This window comes from Bactrocera neohumeralis, chromosome 3, assembly GCF_024586455.1.
Source record: "Bactrocera neohumeralis isolate Rockhampton chromosome 3, APGP_CSIRO_Bneo_wtdbg2-racon-allhic-juicebox.fasta_v2, whole genome shotgun sequence".
NCBI classification, from domain to species: domain Eukaryota; kingdom Metazoa; phylum Arthropoda; class Insecta; order Diptera; family Tephritidae; genus Bactrocera; species Bactrocera neohumeralis.
The window spans coordinates 51,120,603-51,143,328 of record NC_065920.1 but is presented as its reverse complement, the minus strand read 5'-3'; the positions used below and the strand labels follow the sequence as shown (position 1 = coordinate 51,143,328).

The 22,726-nt window shown below is 35.3% G+C and overlaps 1 protein-coding gene across 1 annotated transcript; it reads left to right on the top strand.

Moving 5' to 3' along the window:
* The first annotated feature begins 1,314 nt into the window (after nucleotides 1–1,314).
* Nucleotides 1,315–3,559, top strand: LOC126753373 (E3 SUMO-protein ligase ZBED1-like). Its single transcript, XM_050464768.1, has 3 exons — nucleotides 1,315–1,577; nucleotides 1,675–3,278; nucleotides 3,347–3,559. The coding sequence occupies exons 1-3, from the start codon at nucleotides 1,559–1,561 to the stop codon at nucleotides 3,530–3,532; spliced, it is 1,809 nt and encodes a 602-aa protein (XP_050320725.1). The 5' UTR covers nucleotides 1,315–1,558; the 3' UTR covers nucleotides 3,533–3,559.
* The last annotated feature ends 19,167 nt before the right edge of the window (nucleotides 3,560–22,726 follow it).

The window sequence follows — 22,726 nt, the reverse complement described above, 5'->3', positions numbered from 1 at the left end:
AAGGCTAAGAAATCCATTACGAAATTAGTAAGAGTTACTATTATATTATTGTATAACAACAAGGATTTTGTAACTGGTTCTAATAATGACTAGATATAATGAAATAAAAAACTGGATTTTCAATTTTGTGTTAATTTTCTCTATTATTAAAAAAAATCACATATACATACATACCTACATTATTATGTTATCACTTATAATATTACATTTTATTTTATAAAATGATAATTCAGTTCCTTTCAATGGAATTAAAATTAAAAATAAAAATCACGTCAGTTTAATGGTATAAAAATTACATGAATTATTATCAAAAAACTAAATAACAAACTTCAGTTAATTTCGGTAAAAAATAAAAATAATAAGAATAAAATTTACTTCAAGATTTATGTACATACATAAGATTCAACTCCAAAGATACAAGTATATATTATAAGTATAGCTTCTAAATATATATTAAGATTGAGGTTTGGCACAAAATTACTTCTCAATATCATTGTATATTTTAGTTTTTTAAGTTTCTAAGGTCTTATTGCCATATTAGTTAGTCTTAAATATTGAATTCAGGAATATTATTTTATCTACGGTTTTGGGTGCAAGTCGATTTATTTTATCAGTTATTAAATTGCCTGCCAAGGAAAATACACGTTCAGACGCCGCACTACTTGCAGGTATAGTTAATATTTTAAGTGCAAGTTTTGATATGCTTGGAAAGTTAGCTTTATGTTGCTTCCACCATTGAATTGCGTCAAAGTCGTTATCAAATTGTATTATTTCTGTAAAATATCGATCTATCTCATCTTCGATACGTTCCTGCGCGCCCATGTTTGAAATATGTGGAAAAAAAAGGTTCAGGTCATTTGCAGGTGAAGACGTATTTGATGTTGAAGTAATTGGTGAAGATGGAATTTGTGATAAGAAACAAAGAAGTTTCAGTTTTGTAGTTTTTACGAAGTCAATAGACTCACTCGTTCCTTTTAAAACCCCTCCGCGTAGGTATAAACTTCAGGGACTCATCTACCTAAGCTCTCCAATTTCTAGAATGTAAGATAAATCTTAAGAAAATAATTCAATAAAAGGATAATAAACAAAGAAGTTTCAGTTTTGTCGTCACTACAATCGCGCGTTTCGTTCCTTTTAAAACCCCTCCGCGTAGGTATAAAATATATTTTGAATAGGCACGGAATTTGTGAATGTATTCATGAATAAACAATGAGCCACTTATTAGTGAATGTATTCATGAGCCTTTCAACTCATCTAATGGTAAGCAACGAATAGCTCAAACAATTGTATACAGAGAAGCAAGCCAAGCCAAGTAGAGCTGGAAAACAATCGATGGCACTATCGATACCATCGATGTTTTTTAAATTTTCTAAACATCGATGGCTCATAGACCACTATCGATTGTTTTTAATTGTATCTGTGCATTGGAGCAACGTGTAAGTAGAATTGGTTTTGTCTCGCATTATTTTATTTTTTTATTAAATTTATGATAATATACAGTAAACTTGGACTAACTTGAAGGCGAACGGTGGTGTTGGCTTTAAGCGTGGTGATAAAAATGGACAAATTTGTGAAAAGTAAGTATTGTTTCTAAATAGTTCTGCATACAAGTAAAAATGTGTGTATGTTGTATATGTATACTTATAACATGTGTCTGTATTTGTATTTTTTTAGTAACATCAATATCAACTGGCGATAAAGAAAATGTAGTTGAGGATGACATACAGCAGCACACAAATAAACGCAAAAGGGAAACGTCGATGGTTTGGCAGGTTTTTAAGAAATGCAAGGAGAGTAATATGGCTATTTGCAACCAGTGCGGTAAGCAGTACAAAACCGGTGGAAACACGACCAACCTTATGGATCACTTGAAGCGCATGCATCCTACGCTACTTAAAGATCAGCCTTTAGAGAAAGCAAAATGCATGACGAAATTCCTAGAGCGTGATATCCTCTACTCTAATACCTCTGAAAAAAAGAAACGCATTGACAAGCTGGTACTAAATATGGTTGCGTCCGATGTCTTACCTCTAAATGTGGTTAATAATGTTGGGTTAACCAAGCTGATCCATGAACTAGATCCACGTTACAAAATGCCGAGTAAGACTCACCTGCGCAATGTACTATTAAAAAATGAATACAATAGTCTAAAAGAAACTTTAAAAGCAGAGCTTCAGATTGTCGAAAGCGTCGCATTAACAACCGATGGCTGGTCATCAAGAGCCAATGAATCCTATCTAACTGTTACGTGTCATTTTGTAACCGAATCTTTTGAGCTTGCTTCAAAAATTTTGTCGACGAACCAACTTATCACACCAACTAACCACTCAGCTGTTAACATTGCTGATACTATAAATAATGTTGTAACTGAATGGGGTTTGCAAGGTAAAGTCGTTTGTGTAGTAACAGACAATGACGCCACAATGAAAAAAGCTTGTGAGCTGCTTAAAATCATGCATATTCCCTGTTTTGCACATACGATAAATTTATTAGTGCAAGATGTGCTAAAGCTGCCATGCGTTTCCGAAATTATTGTGAAGTGCAAGCGCACAGTCGCTTTTTTTAAAGCGAGCAATATAGCTTATGCTAAATTCAAGGAAGAGCAAGGCGTTAATAAGCCGTACAGTTTGATCCAGGAGGTTCCTACGCGTTGGAATAGTGCTCTCTTTATGATGCAGCGTATTTTGGAGACAAATGAAGCAATCTCGAGAGTTCTTTTGAAAACCCCAAAGTCTTTACCGCCGTTTACTGCAGACGAAATAACACTCATAAAGGAACTGGTTGAGATACTTAATCCATTTCAGGATGCAACCGTATCCGTTTCTGCAGACACAAAAGTGACTATATCACTGATCATTCCAACATGCTGTGAGCTGCGCAAACAAATATTTGAAATGAACTCTTTCATATCTCCAGAGGCTAAACTAGTCGTCGACTACCTAAGGGTCCGAATGGCAGAGAGATTTTCACAGTACGAGGAGCGTACCGCGACAAGGCTTGCAACCATTTTGGACCCACGGTTCAAAAAGGATGGATTCCTGCAGCCATCAAATGCTGAGCAGGCTAAAAAAGCCTTAGAGTTAGAAGTCTCCACATTTTTGTCAAAAACAACACCACGTCCACAGCCAACACCACCACAACCCAAACGCTTTTCCTTCATGAGTCAAAAGCTGGAGGATAAAGTAAAATCAAATAAAGCTGACGCCATAATTCTTTTGCGCCAATATTTTGAAACGGCGCATGAAGCTGAAGAAGTCAATCCACTTGACTATTGGAAGGTAATAATAAGTGTAATATAATTATTCACATGGTTAATATAACAAAAATAATTTTCTCTTCATTTTAGGAGCATACAAAGGATACGACAGCTTTAGCAATATTATCAAAGAAGTATTTTTGCGTACCAGCGTCTTCCTGCGCTTCTGAACGAGCGTTCAGCAAAGCTGGACAAATTGTATCGGACAGGAGATGCGCTTTAAAATCGAATATAGTAGATAAGCTACTTTTTCTCAACAAAAATCAAAAACAATGATCTCTTAATAAATTTGTTAAGTTTTAATTTTTTGTTTTAACTGAAAACATCGATGAAACATCGATGTTTTCTTTCAAAAACATCGAAAACATCGATGGCCCCAGACATCGATTGTTTTCCAGTTCTAAAGCCAAGTGTGAGCGATAAGTGATTGTGAAACATATTCACACTCATTATTACACCAGCAAGCCATGTGATTGTGAGAATATAATATTTTTAGTGAGAACAAGTATGAGTGAACAATGGGGGTGATTCATGAATATGAGAGTGTATTCATAAGCCAAGTATTCACTGCAGATCACTGGTGTATACACAGTGGAGCGACAGCACATCTCTGTTTTGATCGTTAGTTATTTGTATCATACAAAGAGAGAAATGAGAAAATCGAACTCGCTGGTGAAAAATACGTAGAAGCAGAAGGAGTTGGTGAAGTGCAGATTGTGCGTATGTTGTTAGCACTAACATGCGAATATAAGCTACATTTGCATCAAATGGATGTATCAACGGCTTATTTAAATAGCGATTTGCACGAAGTAGTCTACATGAAGCAACCTGAAGGCTTTGTAGATAGGAAGTTTCCTCAGCGGGTTTTAAAATTAAATAAAGCCCTGTATGGTCTAAAACAAAGCGGCCGTGAGTGGAATATGAAACTTGATGAAGTCCTGAAGTCATTCGGGTTTACACCGTGCATCAGTGATCCTTGTGTTTACACACGAAATGTTAATGGTAACTATAATATAATCATGGTCTATGTTGATGATTTAATTATAGGTTGCTCGAAGCTGGATGAAGTTGTTACGATTAAAGAGCAAATTTCTAGCGTATTTGACGTAGTGGATGGCGGTCCGCTCAAGTATTTCCTTGGCATGGAAATTGAGCGCGAAGGTGAGACGGGAGCGATCACGATATGTCAGAAAAAATACATCACCGAACTGCTTTCTCAGTATAAGATGGAAGATTGCAAGGCTGCAGTTACTCCGTTGGTTGCTGGTTTTCAAGTCAGCTGTAATAGTGTAGACTGCAGGCGCGTAAATACAAACAATTACCAGTCATTGATCGGCAGTTTAATGTACCTGGCTGTATCCACAAGACCAGACATCCTGCACTCTGTATGTAAGTTATCGCAGCAGAATGTAGAACCGCATTCTGAGCACGAGGCTGGTGCAAAACATATTTTGCGTTATTTAAAAGGGACAATCGATTTAAAACTTCACTACAAATGGACTGGTGTTGTAGAGTTAAGCAGCACTGAGGCAGAATATATTGCTTTGTCAACAGCCGCAAAAGAAGCGGCCTACGTTCGAAAATTAACAAATGAGATGGGCTTTCGAGTCATTGAGCCTACAGTTATAAATAGCGATAATCAGGGTGCCATGCATTTAGTTAAGAATCCAGTTTACCATGCTAGGAGTAAACATATTGACTTAAAGTATCATCATGTTCGAGATATGTATAAAAACAATGAAATTAATTTGAATTATATTTGTACAGAAGAAATGTTTTCAGATATCTTTACAAAGAATTTGCAAAAAACTAAACATTGTAAATTTCGAAATAACATGGGTTTATATTAAATGAATTAAATCAAATATTATATATAGAGAAGGAGTGTTGTAATATATTTACCACTACTGTATTAAAGTTAGCTACATATAATATTTATCATAACTGTATTTGAAACTGAAGCCAACTCTCTTAGTTATATTCTTTTGTACCATTGGTCATTCGCAAATAAATGTTTTAGAAGACAAGACGTGTTGCTCTGCTGCTATTTATTCAGTTCCTCTAAACCGGCTGCGTATTAGAATATATTAACCTACCTATTTCTACAGGTTGTATGTATTTTCTACATGAATATTTAAAAAGTATTACTATCGATGATAGGTATCCCATTAAGTCCAAGGATGGGAAAACTCTGCTAAGATTTCCTTTGTCAACTGATAAACGAACAAAATTTCACAGCTTTCTTCACCAAAACATGATCCTCAAATTATTAAAGAACAAAGAATAAATAATGTAAATAAAAACCGTCAAGAAAAAGGAAATTGACACAAACTTTGTAAACGCAGAAGTTTCGAGGAAGAGATTAGACAAACTTAGTAATCCATACAAAAAAGTTAGTCTTATTAAAACTGAAGAAGATGGCGAACATCAATATTGTAAAATTTAAAAGTCAAAATGTAAAGTGCCCTGGAGACGATCAAATAATTGCCTCAAACACCTATTGTCGGCTGTTTGATAAAAATCAAAAATTCTTGATATTTCTATTTGACGGACGATAATTTGATCGTCTCCACTCATGTTTGACAAGCATGAGCTCATTTGCAGTGAAGATTTCAAGCTGAGAGGACACAGAAAAGTGAAATGAAGTGAAGAAGTAAAAAGTGAATTGACACAGAAAAAAGTTAATTGAAATAAGTGTGAAATTTTAAAATAAATAAAATAAAATAAATAAAGTAAAATCAAATCAAATAAATAAAGTAAAATTAAATAAATAATATAAAAATGGAGAAAATCGTTAAACGACCAAAAATTTATACTCCGTTCGATTGAACACTATCAAATTTTGGAAGGATTGTGGAATACTAGAGTGGAAACATACAGCAATAGAGAAGAAAAGATGAAGCAGTACCACATCCTTCTAGAAATATACAAAGAACAATATCCAAAGGCCACAATCGAAGACTTAAAAAAAAATAAAAATTTTGCGTACCGGTTTCAGGCGGGAGAAACAGCGATTGGCTGATTGCGAAAGAAGTGGTGCTGGAGCTGAAGATTCCGAATCAAATTTGTTTTATTATGCTCATATCCCATTTTTAAACGATATGGAGGCACCGAGCACATCAAGAAGTACTACAGTAAGTAAAATTCATAAAAAATGTATGTTTCGATAAACTTTTATTTTTAGAGTATATTTATAAACATACAAAATATGTAGTTAAAGTTGTGCGTATTTCGTTTGCCAAGAAATTGCCTCTTCGTTGCTAAAATATTCTTCAAAAGTCTCGCGAATTTTTTTAGCTTTATTTAAAGCATTGTGCTTTTTCTGGCTCGATGGAAATGGTGTTATGTAGAACACCAAATTAGGATTAAGTTATCATTAAGCACTTGAGTACTAAACGTGAAATAAATTTACTTAAACTGAAAAATCTCTATGCATTTCATTTTTAATAATTGCGCGGGAGTAACCTAAGTAAGAGCCCGAGTACACAGGAAAGGGTAAATCAACCAGTATCTACACACCGCGGGATGGACACTCATATATGTAGTGTAATTTATACAATACAAATTTTTTCAACATTGCAAGGATAAATGATGCAGACCGTGGAGCAACTTTTTTTCATTATACTTTGGGTCACGTGATATTTTATGTACTAGTTTTTGTAAAGAAAAATTAAAATACATTTTTTTATAAACTTTCAAGTACCAATAAACATTGTATAAAATTTCTTTATATTTACATATTTCTATTGTTGTCCCTTCTGAAAAGTTTTTCTTTTAGCGCATTTTTGGTGCTGCTGGACGTACATACATGTGGGATCCGAATACCGGACTAGAAGTGGTCAACAATACAACGCTGACAAAAGAACACAATGACACGCAACCCTTTAACTGGACGAACTTTTGACGAAACACGAACAAAGACAAACCAGCCAAAGTTCAGTTGAGTTTGAGTTGCCGTGAACTGTAAGTCGTGCCGAGCCGTTGTCCGCGAAAACGTTTACGCTAGTGCGTATGTGTGTACTACATGTAATCTTAAGAACTATATTCAAGACTTTGTTTTTTTTTTAAATAAACACTGGTTGAACGTTTAAATATTGTGTTTAATATCCTGACGGGGAGTGTGGGTGGTGGTCACTATAGTAATCCCCACATACATATAGTGACATATTCACTCTCACATCCATCTACTAATATCCAATTACTGCAGCATCAGTATTTTGGTGACACATTCATTCTCACACCCATCCATTAAAGTCAAGTAAACAAATAACAAGAGCTGCGCATCATTTTGCTGTGCAGAGAATTTAATGTAAACAAATGACCGATATTCAGTGGCGATCGCGCCTTAAGCGTCTTCGCTTATACAAACCAAATAATCTATAAGCTCTCATCCAATGAATCAAGCGACCAACTGCACACTCATTTTAATGTAAACAATAGCCAATAGCCAAAACCAAGATTTTCATTCTCTTTGTAAATTAGTCTTAAGCTGAAATCCAATTGACACACACGAAACCTTTCTTTCGTCGCGTACAATTTTAATAAATAATAAATAATAAAACATTTTAAACATTTAATTTAATTTATTAAAAAAAACGGATCTTAGCGTTGTCCTTAGTCTTTCGACGGGACATTTATTTGACTCAATTATTTCAGTGGCGCAGTCGGTAGGATACTACAAGTAACCGAAAAAAAGAACCGCGAGTGGAAAATAAGTTAAATTTTATAATCCGCAATTCGCAAAAATACGCGCTTCAACTGGGAAAATAATTCCAATTCGGTCATCCCAAACAAGTGGAAGCAAAACAAAAATTCAAAAACACAAAAACCTGTAAGTCCAAAGGCAAGGTAAAAACATCGAATTAAGTGACAATCAAACAAAAAAATGGCACAACCAGCACAACCAGAGAATACATTAAACGAGAGCAACCTTGCTGAGGCCCGTGGACAACTTAAGGATGTCCCTCCATATAGGGGAGAGCCAAAAACACTTTTTACCTTCATCAGCAGAGTGGACTACATACTGTCCCTCTACCATACCAATGATGTGCGACAACAACGCATCCTGCTTGGAGCCATTGAGCGGAACATAGAGGGTCATGTGACTAGAACATTGGGTCTGCCAACCATAGAAGACTGGCCGACCTTGAGGTCCAGAATGATCAGCGAGTATAAACCACAGGCGCCGAACTACAAGCTGTATGTATGTAACCCCTTAATGTATTAAATATAAGAGAAAAAGAATAAAAGCCCTGGACACATTCGTAAGAGGGCTCAATGATGATTATTTGAGAGAAAAGTTCCACTGTGTAAGTTAGCACAGGTAACCAAACATCCGGCAAAAATATCACTTGCACCGAATTCGCTGACGGCGCGTCTGCAACTTTACACGTTAATAAGAACTCAATACCGCATTAAGTATGCATCCGGCCATTATGCTGATCGAACACTTTTAGCCTTGCGCGTGACAACAACAAAATAAACGCAAGACAGCAAAGAATTGGGTAAACAGTTGCTAGTGTAAGCAACTAAGAAGTTACGCGGCCAATAACGTGCAGCAACTAAAGTTAGGGCAAAGTAGTGTCGGTATTTAGACGTTAACGTCGCTCTTATGTAGTCAGTTATTTCAACTCTTCCGCTGAGACCGGCTGCCCTTGGGATTACCAAGGGAAATAAAATTTTCTAAAAACAAATTCTAAAGGAATTGTATTACTTGTATGTTCACCAGGTAATAATCTACTTATTTAATGTCTGCAGCAAAAAAGAAGAGAAGTGTTGTGCGCAGCAGCTTCGAAATTTTTGAACATCTATGGAACGGTGCGGCTGCAAGTTCTGTAAATACCCAGAGTGAATTTGTGGAACAGGAGGTTGTGCCTGAAGCACAGAATAATTTAGATTCCTTGTTGCCAAACGATGATTATATTTCTGATGAAAGTGAGAACTCGTCCGATGGCGCCGTTATTGATTTCAATAAACGTTTAGCTGCATGGTTTGTAGAGAGCAATGTGTCCAATGTGCATGCTAATAAATTATTGGACTTATTAAGCGACAAAATTGAACGTCTACCAAAAGATATCAGAACGCTAAAACGTACGCCGACTGATGCTCCAGTTGTCTCGTTAGCAGGTGGAGAATATGCGCATTATGACTTGAGAGACTGTTTGACACATTTTTTGCGGGAACATAAAGTGCATACAAATATTTTAGAATTGAACTTTAACATCGATGGATTGCCAATTTCGAAAAGTTCGCTGAAGAGCGTGTGGACTATTTTAGTGAATGTAAATGATGGACGGATTCGGCACAATTTGTCGATGAGTTGAACGATCTTCTCCAAAATGGATTCTCATACGAAAGTAAAACTTTTGTAATAAAATGTCGAGCATTTATTCTGGATGCACCAGCTAGGGCACTTATGCTTGGAGTCAAAGGTCACGCAGGCTATAGTTGCTGCACAAAGTGCATTCAGAGGAGCGAACGGAAAGAGAATCGTATTATATTCCATTATCAAAATCATCCTTTGCGCACAAATATAAATCTTCGGCAAAGAACTGATGTCAGCCATCACAACCAGCAAAGTTCTTTGGAGATTGAAAAGCTTCCAATGGACGTGATCCAAGTATTCGCTCTACATTACATGCACGTGGTGTGTTTGGGTGTAATGAAGGCTTTGCTTGGATCCTGGATAAAAGTTAAAAATCGTAATTATTCTTTGCAACAAAATGATATACGAAAACTAAACACAGAATTTCAATCCATTTCGCGTTACATAGCAAGAGACTTTTGTAGGAAACCACGGGATTTAAAAGAGATAGACCGCTTCAAAGCAACGGAATTCCGTCAGTTCCTTTTGTATAAGTTATCGCGAGGAAACGACACACCCTAATTCCCGTCGTAATAAGAGCCTACCACTCTGCACATGTCGCTAAGTCAGCACATGTTGCGTGAGAACATTGGCCAGACATCAAAGTAAACAAACACCATGCACGAGGCGCAAGGTCAGCAAAACGTCAGCAGAGGAGCCACAACGCGATGCGGGTTGGTGGCTTGAGCTAAGTTAGGAATAATTTTAAGTGGCACTTTATACTTGACAACTAAGCCGAGATGACGGCAAATAAAATAATTTTAAAATTGAACGATACATTTTGAATAATTTATACAGGCCAGGCTTTGCTAAAGGACATATTGAGCGAAGAGAGGTACATTCATTTTTTGCAACTTAGTTTTGCAATGCGAATTCTCCTCAATGCTGAAGATTGTGTACAAAATAACAAATGCGCAGAGGAGCTGATAAAGGATTTCTTACTCAGAGTCCCTGTTTTATATGACGATTTAATGTTAACATATAATTGCCACTGTTTGAGTCATTTGGCCATAGATTCCATGCACTTTGGATCTCTAAAGACTACCAGTGCTTTCAAGCTTGAAAATAAATTAGGAAAAATTAAGAAACTAGTTAAGAAAACTCAAGCAAATTTTGAAATATATGCACGTAAGCGACAATACATTATTAGATCAGGGAGATAAGTTTACAAAGGCTCGCCCATTGTGGGATAAACTTAACGCAAGTTGGATGAGATATTTTCCGCGCTTTACGATTGTAAGTATAGATGAATCCATGGTACCGTATTACGGCCACAATAGCACAAAACAACATATCCATGGAAAACCAATCCGATTTGGTTATAAGATTTGGTGCATGGTAACTCGCCTAGGATATTTGATTCAAGCTGAACCTTAACAAGGAGCCTCCACCGGTAATACTAATCCCGAGCTAGGAGTTGGTGGGTCCGTTGTTACGAATTTGCTGTCTAAACTACCAAATGGGTTCAAAGTCCACGTCTACATCGATAACTTTTTTACGTCACTTCGTTTGCTAACAGCACTGAACGGATCTGGACATCAGGGAACTGGCACTATTCGAGCAAATCGCGTCGAAAAAGCACCTTTGGAGTCACTTCAAAGCATAAAATCCAAACCGAGGGGTAGCTATCATCAGATTACTGATAAGAAATCAGGTATTACGCTAGTTCGCTATAATGACAACAACGTAGTTACTTTGGCCTCCTCTGCCGAAGGAGTACTACCTCTGGGATTGGCTCAACGATGGTCAAGCAGTCAAAAGAAAAAGATAGATATTCCACAACCATTATGTATCCAGCAGTACAATAGATATATGGGCGGTACTGACCGACTAGATCAGAATGTGGGATGTTATCGAATCAGTATCAATCGTAAAAAGTGGTACTGGCAGTTGATGATGTGGCCTTTGAACGTATCCGTGAACAATGCGTTTCAACTTTATAAACTGTCTCCAGATGGTCAAGAAAATCGTTCATTAGACTATCTTGCATTTATCAGAGTAATAACTACTACATATCTTGGTAAATATATTCATTATTTATTTTCTATTTCCAATAATTACTTCTTTGCTTAGGAAAATACTCCCTTCCACGTACAATGGGTCGCACCTTGAAGCTTCGTTGCAAAACAGAAGAGTTCCAGACGGAGTTCGCCTTGATGGTCAAGGCCACATAATAATTTCAAATGCAACTCAAATAAGATGTGCAATGTGTCATAAAAAAACAACTAAAAAGTGTCGAAAATGTGATGTTGGATGTCACACAAACTGTTTTGAGGCTTTCCATTCATAATTTTATTTATATTTATTTTAATTCAATCAATTAAAAAGTGGAATCTGAATTAAATTTATAATTTTCTTTAATAAAACTGAAATAACATCTTATATTAACTGAACTACATAGTATATTTTTAGTGCTCGCTGGTGTGGCCAGCGCCCAATTTTTGGGGCGGCTATTTTCTCGAAAACTACGAGAGATATGAATAAAAGGCCTTAAGCGCTTGGTTACTGGTGTCTCATAGCTAACCGCACCGACAAAATGAGTTCTAAAACATCTTGAAGTGCTAGATAATACCACAGACAAAATGCTTGCGCTGATGTTGTCGGTGCGGTTAGCTATGAGACAACAACAACAACAACAACAATCAGCAACAACAAGCAATCAGCAACAACAACAACGATTCTCAAACAAATCTTGCAGGGCAAATTGAATTGAATACGCGAAACAAGTGCAAGCTGCCCAACCAATTGAATTGAATACGCGCACAGGACATTGTCATTATTTTTTTTTTTTTCTGACAATTAGCATCCGCTGAGTCCACTCAAAAGAAAACTCGTCGCAGAAAACCGAAACAAGTGCAAGCTGCCCAACCAATGGAAGAAGAGGTAGTCAAAACGGTACAACAACAAACCTCAACAGGACAACGTAAAACCGGACTTCTCGCATCATATGGCCAGCCGATTCAACGTGGCAATACCGCAGCATTTCGACCAACGCACTTATCATCGGCCTCGTCAATTGAAAGGAACGATCCCCTGCTCAATGACGCAATTCTTGTGGACGGACAAAATGGTGCTTGCGCTGATGATTCTCCCTGCGGGGAGGGAGATAAGAATATTCCCGCGGTAAGGCATGCCTGTCGTAGGAGGCGACTAAAATCCAAATGCACTATGTCCGACATTCACATGTCTGGTTTATTGAATGTCGGCATGGTCAGAGATGTCAGAAAAGTGCTATATTGAAATACTATCAATTCATTGAATGGGTTTGCGATTATATAACAAACACAAAAATTGAAGGGATAACAAAAAGATCATACAGTCGGGTTCTTAAGAATTCCTCGGAATTTTTGGGGGCTCGACTGGCAGTAGCTTAAGCGCAAGCTTGGGCTACAGGTCACACCAAAGACTAAAACATGGTACCACGGGGAGCAGCCGCCCCTGAAGTTCGCTTCAGTCTGCTCATTGGGTCTTGGCCCTTTGGGGAGATTCGTGGTGGCTGAGGTTTAAACCTAAATGCAGGAAGGACATTAGTCCAATGTGGAGTCGCACTGCGGCCGGGTGCCGGACCCAGAGTACGGCAGAGGTTTTAGATGGGCCTCGCACCCGACCAAGGTGGAAAGGGAGTCCCACCCTTTCAATTTGGAACCAAAGTGTATGTGTGTGTGGCAGGCACTCATACCTTGGTTCTTCCAGAGTGTAGTGTGGGTGCACACACTTACACTTTGGGGCGCTGATCAACGCATTGTTTTGATCTATGTGTTTCTAGCAATAGAAAACACCGTGGATTTGAGCCTCCTTAGGCAGATACCCACGTTAAACCACATTGGATTCTAACCGCAATTGCTTTCTTTCCTTCAAAATTTTTCTAGAAAAAAGTTGGGATTATATGGGTTAAAAAAAAAAATTTTTTATATGGACAGATGACAATCCTATTCATTTACCGTACGTTCAAAGATGACATTTCAATCAAATTGTTTTTCGTGATTCGTATGAAGAATAATAACTAAAAACGCAAGTGTTTCTAATAGTGAAGGGTGAACATTTTTTTTCTTCTAAAAATGGAAAATAGTTATCAAGGTATTTTATATAAAATGGAATACTAGCATTTGTTGTTGTGAGCGAGTTTCAATTACGTGTACGTATGTGGTTTTGTTGTGTAAATTTATCAATCGTGTTTGTGTTCTGTGGATGTGAGCGTTACTTCATTTTGGTCCCTTTTGTATAAACAATATATCAGGTTAAAGGTGATAATGTGTACTTTCATGTGGTAATTAAAATTTTTGCGAATATTTGCGAATGATGGAAATAATTTATATTTTCAGAATCGATTAACCTCAAAAATAAAGATATTTTTCATGTATGGCTACAAAATAAGAAAAATAAAGATGTAGTTGAGAATTGGATTATCCATGAAATAAATAAAAATATAAATGAAGAAGAATTGAAAGTGTTTAAAAAGAAAATTGAAAATCTTTGTTCATTCATAAATCGAAAATGGATCAAATACCAAAGGTCATTAACTCGTTTTAAGCAATATAATAATGAATGGCTAGCGGGTGAGACAAATTTCATAATTGGTCGCAAACGTAAAAGAGGAAGACCACAACATAGTTAGCTTAGTTTAAATCTCCGACAAGGCCATCGAAAATTAAGAAAATTATTGTTTCTACAACGAAAAGTCTAATTGCGTTATCTGCAGAAGAAGTTTTAGTGTTTTTATTAGAGAATAACTTGAGCAAGCAACAGTACGTAAACATGCGATTACTAAACAAAGCTCGTAATTGCGACATATACCCTGCGTACAATAAGTTAATTGAATGCAAGCTTCACTGTCGGCCAGAGGGGATAACGAATTGTGAAACTTACGTAGAAGTTGCTTTACAAAAACTGGTAGACCACACTGCCAAAATAATTTTATTGCTACAAAAAGAAGTTATTGAACAACTCTCAGATATAAATGAAGCTACAGTCACCGAAATAAGTATAGTGTACAAACTAAAAAATCTAATTTTTGGAAATATACAAGTGTTTGTTTTTAAATGATTGCATGTAAGCAATTGCGACCTATTTGTTCATTGTTGATCAGTACTTATTATTGACACCGGCACTTTTGTAGTACCGTTACTTTCTATTTAATTTGCGCACTTGTACATTCAGAGCGAAATAATTATAGCGTACAATAAGAAAAAGTATTCCGTATCGGCAAGACGTACCATTTACTCAGTATTTTTAAGGATTTTTGAAGTGATTTTGTTTTAAATAAATAATCAAAAAAATATTTATCCATCCTAACGAGCTTAATTTAGTAACTAATTTAGAAATGAAACTTTTATCGCTTGTTGAGCACACTAAAATTAAAACGATGCGGGAATACAAAAAGGGACTGGTAGACCACACTGCCAAAATAATTTTATGGTACAACAAAATGAAATGGAGTCCTCCAAAGGTTGATGAACGGTCAAAACGAACAAAGAGTCTCTCAGCACTAAAAACATGAAGCAAAAATTGATAAATCTTGAAGTGTCCACCCGTCGAGTTCGATGGTTTTAAACAGAATAGTAACATATGTTGCAAACAGATGTTTAACGAAAACAATATCTGAAAGTCATTCATTGTGATCAGTGGAAAAAAGTGGTCTTTGTGATGAAAAAAAATTTAATTATGGCCCCGACGGCAATGGCTTAAATTGGAGAGATATTATTTTCGAATCAGATCTCTTGGTATGGGGGCTTAACCGTTACACCCAATCAACTAAAATGAATTCTTTGAGTTTATTGAACTGCAGACCAATTGATTTTTGAACGATTTTGTCGTTAAAGATAACGCCGCGATAAAATGAACAAAACGTTTCTTTAGCTGAAAAAATAAAGCATTAATGGATCTGCAAATATCTCTGGTTTAGCGCCATTAAAATGGATACTGTTAGAGATCTGGAGGCTGAAGCCGAATGGAAGAAAATACCCATTTCCAAATTGAATCATTAGATATGATTTAAATATATTACACACTTGATAGATGGCAATTTAATATGTATTTTTGTAACATATTTTTTCCGGAACAAATTTTATTAATAAGTCTTTTGGTTTTAAATATTTTCTCGATGCAATTCCATTAACAATTATAAAAAATAAGCATATGAAATTTATATAAAAGAGATTTTTAGCTAAAATCTCCATTGTTTGTGCGATGGTTCAAAGGACCAAGTATGTTCATTTTAAAAAACAAGCGAGTCCTTTGATCAGTCCCTCTTTGTAACCTCAATTACATGCTTAAATTATATGATTTTTGAATCAGAATTTGTATTACAAAATGGGATTTGGAGGATGGTACGGAAATTATCATTAGATATGATTTAAATATGACATTGATAGATGGCAAGGTTTTGAACATATTAACCGGAACAAATTCTACTCAATCTTGTCCTATTTGTGGTGCAAGTCCGTAACAATTTATGTCTATAAGAGATCTAAAATCTCCTGTTTGTGCACCAAAACCAAGCATTTTAAAGTACGGCGTCAGTCCATTACATGCTTGGATATGATTTCTGGAATTTGTATTACATCGGTAGAAAATGGGATTGCATATTGACAAACCTAAGTCAAATGGATGTGGCTCAACAAATGACGGGAATACGGCTAGAATAGTGTTCGCTAACTTAGAACTATTTGCATCAATTACTTATGTTGACATTGATCTATTGAGACATTTTCACATAATACTGGTGTCGATTTCGTGCGAATTTCGCATTAATTTTAAAAAGTTCAATGATTTCTGTATAGATACTGCCGATTTATATTTCAATAAGTACGACTGGTACCCAATGTCGGCAACAGTCCACAAGATTTTAGTTCATTCGGCACAAATAATGGAGGCGCCTTTAGTATCAGTTGGCTGCCTAGGCGAAAATGCATCAGAAGCAAGAAATAAGTTTTACAAAAAAGATCGTATTGCTCATGCGAGGAAAAATTCACGAAGTAACAATATTGTCGATGTGTTTAATAGAGCTATGGATTCTTCTGACCCTTTGTTATCAAGTATCTGCTTAAATAATCGTACTAAAAAATATATATTTTTTTTTTTTTACAGTCTCTGACTATCACTCAGCGTGAACAGTTGAGTTTCTAACACAGTGCGTTTGTTTTCAATTCTGTTTATCAGCGCTATTCGTATTAAAACATGTGCATTTGTTGTTTACTTAACTAAGCCGCGTGGGGATATTTATAATTTAGACGAAACGGGTATTACTACTGTGTTGCAATCACCCAAGGTAATTTAATAGCATTCTAACCGAAACACCTACATTACATATAATAATATGTACCTATTTTGTATTTCATAGGTTATTTCTACAAAAGGAAGACGAACAGTTTCTCAAGTAGCGTCTGCAGAAAGAGGATCGCTTGTGACAATGGTAGGCATTGTAAATGCTTCTGGTAACGCTCTACCACCTGTCTATGTGTTCCCTCGTATAAAGTATAAAGAACATTTAGTGAATGGGAGTCCCAACGGTTGTCTGGGGATAACAGATAAGAGCGGATGGATGACAGCTCAAGGCTTTATAGAAGTCCTAAAGCACATCAAAAATAACACTCGGTGTTCCAAGGAGAAACCAATAATCCTTTTCCTAGACAATCACGTCTCCCACTGCAGTCTAACAGCAATCATATTTTGCAGAGAAAATGGTATTCATATGATTACTTTTCCGCCATATACGTCACACAAGCTCCAACCATTGGATGTATCTGTATTTGGTCCGTTTAACAAGTACTTAGCGACTTCGTTCAATGATTTCCTTGTATCCAACCCTGGTAGAATAATTACAATTTACGATATACAATCGCTATCTAATATCCCATTTCGGAAGGCATTTGCTGCTGAAAACATTTGCAAAGGATTTGAAATGACAGGTATCAGCCCATTTAACAGACAAATATTTCCTGAAACAGACTTCATAAACGAACCAAATGAAGAACATCCAACCGCTGACAATGATAATGAATCTATACTTCAACAAGATGCGATTTCAAATGAACCTGATGTCCTGTTTGAGCCTCCAGTTCACCCCCATAGTGAGTTTTACCATTATAAGCAAGTTTCACTTTGATATTTATTTACGTAAAAATTACTTTCCAGCCGACGACGAAGATGATGACGAAATGTTTGAAAATTTTTCATTGAGTTTACTTTGCTTATTAAACACTCTTAGAAGTGTTCATCTCGGAATACCAAAGTCATCCCAATGGCGGCATAATGTACTTAGGAACTTTGATGACGTTTCAACGAACGAAATGATTCGTGTTCGCCCGGACGAATTTCGCCGCATACTAGAGTATATAAAGGACAGTAGTGTATTTAACACAAATTCCAGTGGAGCACAACTTGCTTTAGACTTACAATTAAAAATAATGCTATTTAGGTTGGGATCTTCCGGAGATGTATTATCTATACGAAAGGTTGCTTCATTGTTTGGCGTGGGTGATGGAGGCACTATTCAAAATAATAAATACAAAAACAAATAATTTATCTCAAATTGTTACGGTTGTGGTGAAAATAGCCACATAAAAAAAACAAAAACAACAGAAATACATAAAATAAGACAAAATGGCTAACGGTGAGGCTTTGAGCGTAGACTTAATAACTCGCCTTATGGCAGACAGTAATATAGCTAAGAGAGATTTTAAAGTGAGGGGTCAAAACCAGGAAGCACATGGTGTAAAGCAACAAAGAGAAAGTAATCAAACTATCGCTCGCAAGGAAAAAATCAAAGAATTTTTAATATAAATGAGAGCTACTGGATGAACTCCCCTATCTCAAACTTTATGATTTAAAATTAAAATAAAAATTTAAATTAATTATATCAAGCCAGGAGTCTATGATAATAGGAGTATATAAGCCAACTACATGAAGAAATTACAATATTTAGAAATTTTGAAGCAAGATTTAAAACAGTCGGCTGAAAAATTGGGTTTACCGGATGATTATGTTTTCCAACAGGACAACGAACCAAAACATCCTGCGCATTTGATTCCCGAAGGGCTGCTATACAATACGCGAAAACAGCTCCACGCTCGTCCACAAAGCCCGGACTTGAGTCCCATAGAACATGTATGGGATTATTTGAAAAAGAATCTTAAAAATCATACATTTTCGTCATGGGCCACTCTAAAAAGGCCTTAATAGAAGAGTGGAACAAGATACCAACTTCATTTACAGCTAAACTGATCTCTTCGATGCCAAATAGAATGCAAGACGTAGTAACTCTAAACGATGAACCAACAAAATACTAGATTTTAAGTGTCAAAACAAGTGAAATTGAAATTGATTATATAAATATGTAGCGTACGATGAAATATGACGCAAAAATTTTGTTCGATTTATACTTTTTTTATTATCATTTTCATTCTGAAATATAATCAATTAATTTGCTTATGAATTATATAACTTACAAGCTTTCTTTTATTTATGGAAAAACTTTTTGCACTTGAGTGGATTGAAAACGGAAAAATTGATTTTAGAGTGCCGTACGATGAAATATGACGCTGACTGTACATATTTCTTTGCAGGTACATATCTGTGGCAACAAATAATAACGGCTTAAGTCGACATAAGTGCTTTTTGATTTTATTACATATTTTAATTCTCCTCTTCATGTTCTAGCACTCAGCCAAATTTCAATTACAAAATGTTATTTTTGATGAAGTTATACGCATTAACATTTTAACTTAAGTCTTTTTGGAAAATAATACATTAGCCACAACATCTTAATTCCACTTAATTTTTTTAAAGGTAGTTTAATCAATATTAAAATGTTTGTGCATTAAAACTTATACACACTTAAGTTGAATATCTAACAGCCGATTCAAATTATAGCTCATAAAAAAACAACTTATATTTAACTAAGCTCTTATATTACAACGACCTGCTTTAATTTTGTCTACTTAAGTGAACATACGTTCTTATAACAAAATTTACTTTTTACGATATTTGAAATCTTCATTTTTGCAAAACATCTTAACTCTACTAAGGCTATTATGTTAAAGTGCCGTTGAAATATAACAGTACTTTAGCTGCATATAGCTTGTTTTTTAGTGTGTGCTTACGGAATTTTTTGCAAACATAAGTTGTTGTGTTCAGTTTGTAGACAGTGCTGGCGCGAGTAGTGTCGTAGAAAAATGGATAATAATAGGTATTTTTAACGAAAGTGCTTCTTCAGAGTTATTGAATGCTTTATTAAGTAATAATACATGTGCTGATAATAATACTGAAATACAAGTTGTATTTATTGATACTTTATGTACTAACAATAATACGAATATCGAGCTCAATACTAATAATACGGCAAATGCAGCAGTTGCTAATTCTTGTGAAAATGAAGTAGTTGCTGATAACACCGTAGATGAAGATGATGTTGATCAGAATTCAATTTTAAGTGATACTAACCATGATATTGTAAATAGTTTTGTGATCTTACACATTTATTGCTTGAAATTATATATTAAAAATTTAAATTTAGGAAAACACATCAAGCGTTGCGAATAATGCAGTATCTTCAAGGAAACTTGCAAAGCAGCTGAGAAACGAGGGAAAATCTTACATTTCAAAGTCCGGCAAATTAATTTCAGCGCGGATATTGCGTAAATTGGAAGCTTGCAGGAAAAACTGCGCTTCTAAAATATCTTATGACCAGCAAAAAGAAATACATAAGGCTTATTGGACACACGGGTCATATCATTTGCGCAGAGCAGCTGCTGCTGCGTTGATTGAACTGCAGACTACCAAAACTATTAAGCGGTTTAAGTCTGCTGTAAATCCAAGAAGAAGAGATTATTTTTACAACTATTTTTTCGAAGTGTATACTGAAAAAATATCAGTATGCCAAAAATGCTTTAGATTTACTAAGATGCGAGTCAGAACAGTTCATAAAATCAGTTGTTAAAGCAAAAATTGAGGGAACTGGATTTACAGATATGCGTGGGAGACACAAAAATACCAGAAAATTATCATCTAATAAGCAAAACGAAATTATTGAATTCATTAACAGTTTTCCATCATACGAGTCGCACTATAGTCGTCGTGATACATCATTACGTTACCTTCCAAGTGATCTATCGGTGGCACCATTCTGTGGCGTTAACAACATTTTCGAGGCTGTTTAATCAAATAGTTACGTTGCAACAATGTTTGAAATTTTTGCGCAAATGGACAGCAATATAAGTACTACATATAGATCACAAATTCTTAGTGCCTGGTCACACTCACATGGAGTGTGATAGCGACCATGCACTAATCGAAAAAAAGAAGAAAAAAACATTAATAAAAATACACCATCCTCGTGATTGGTTTCAATTTGTTCGATCCGTTGGAAGGAAAAACCCGTTTTTAGTTATCGAAATGCAGCAAAGCAATATTTATGATTTTGCAAACGCTGCTAAACAATTATTTACTTGGCGAAAAATTGACGATGCCGGCAAAAAATATAATTGGAATGAGATCAAGGGAAAGTTTATTTTAAAAAAACGCTCAATGAAGAAGAACCATTCCATGTTATAAATATAGTAAAGCGGGGCACCAATAGGGTGAATATTAAAGATTTAAAACTATGTTATGAGTCACCAATACTAATTAACGAAAACAAAAAAAAAGATTTATTAGATATGCTACCGTTAGTTGATGAAATATATAGAGAGTTCTATATAAATTTAAGTACAGTGAAATCGCTAGATTTTCACCCTGATCTAACTGAAAATGATGAGTAATTTCTTATATATGGTAATATAATTTTTAATAATTATGTATATCGAAATGTGGATTAATTTTAATTTAACTTATTATTTTATAAAAACTGTGTTTTTTTATGGATTATTTTTTTGTTTGATTCTTATATTTCTAATAAAGCTTAAAAAATCATCTTATCTCATGTCTACCGCATTTTTTAATTCAACCTAAAGCACTTATTTGGACTTACTGTCAGTACCAATTATTTTTCGTTTCAATATAGTAGCTTAAGTTAAGTTAGGTTTATATTTTTCAGCCAATGAATTTATTCATAATATCTTAAGTACAAAACATCGAATATTTAATAATAAAACAGTTTTATACATGTGGGATGGCATCCCTGGTAGAAAGGGAAAATAAGGAAAAAGGACAACACAGAAATGACTTAGCGTGGGTTGCTCCGATTACGATGAGCAAAAAGAGTCAGAGTCAGAAGTCAGCCGCTAAGCTAATCGGACGTGCGCAGCAAACAGAGAAACGGTCGTAGAGTGAAATTGTAATTTAAAGCAAAGGTGTCGAACTGTACATTGTAACTAAGAGTGGAATAATAAAGATTTTTGTAACTAAACTGCAAATTGTAAATTTCAACGAAGAGTGAACTAATAAGGATTTTCTGTAACTAAAAGTGAACTAATAAAGATTTTCTGGAACTAAAAGTGGATGAAAAGGAAGGTATTTGGAATTATAGGATTGAGGAGGGTGACGAACCCCACATACATATGTGTATTGCGTTTTATTTAATTCCGTTGAACGATTGCTTAAAACAAATATTTTGAATTCGAATTTTTTTAAATTTATTAAATATTGTGAAAATGTCTTTTAAAATAAATAAAAAGCGAAGTGAAAAGTGGCAATTTTTCGAAGCAATAAGTGAAACTCATGCAAAATGCAAAATTTGTAAAAAAGATATATCATATAAAACGTCGAATACGAATTTAAAAAAGCATATGCAAAATCGGCAACCAACAGTGGAACTTCCAGGTTCAGCGACCTTGCAAAAAATAGGAAGTAAAGAAACGGAAAATCCAGATGCACCGCATGAAGTTACGGAAACAAATGTACAATACGGTAAAACATAACATTTTTACTTCGGATTTCAGTTAAGAGATTTAAATATGGTTTCAGAGCCTGTTCTGCGCCAATCTAAAATAACTGCCGGGATATGTAATATGAAGATTTCTGCAAAGGCAAAAAAGGAAATAGATGATGCGTTGCCAATGCTCTTCATTAAGGACTTACAACCTATCAGCATTGTCGAGGACAGCGCATTTGTTCAATTCGTTTAAGCGCTAAATCCTGCATATGAACTACCCAGTCGGCATGTAGTAACA

Bases quoted from the DNA above. Each gene is read 5' to 3' on its own strand.
- LOC126753373 (XM_050464768.1), top strand. The intron at 3,279-3,346 runs GTAATAATAAGT...TCTTCATTTTAG, and splicing joins ATCCACTTGACTATTGGAAG to GAGCATACAAAGGATACGAC.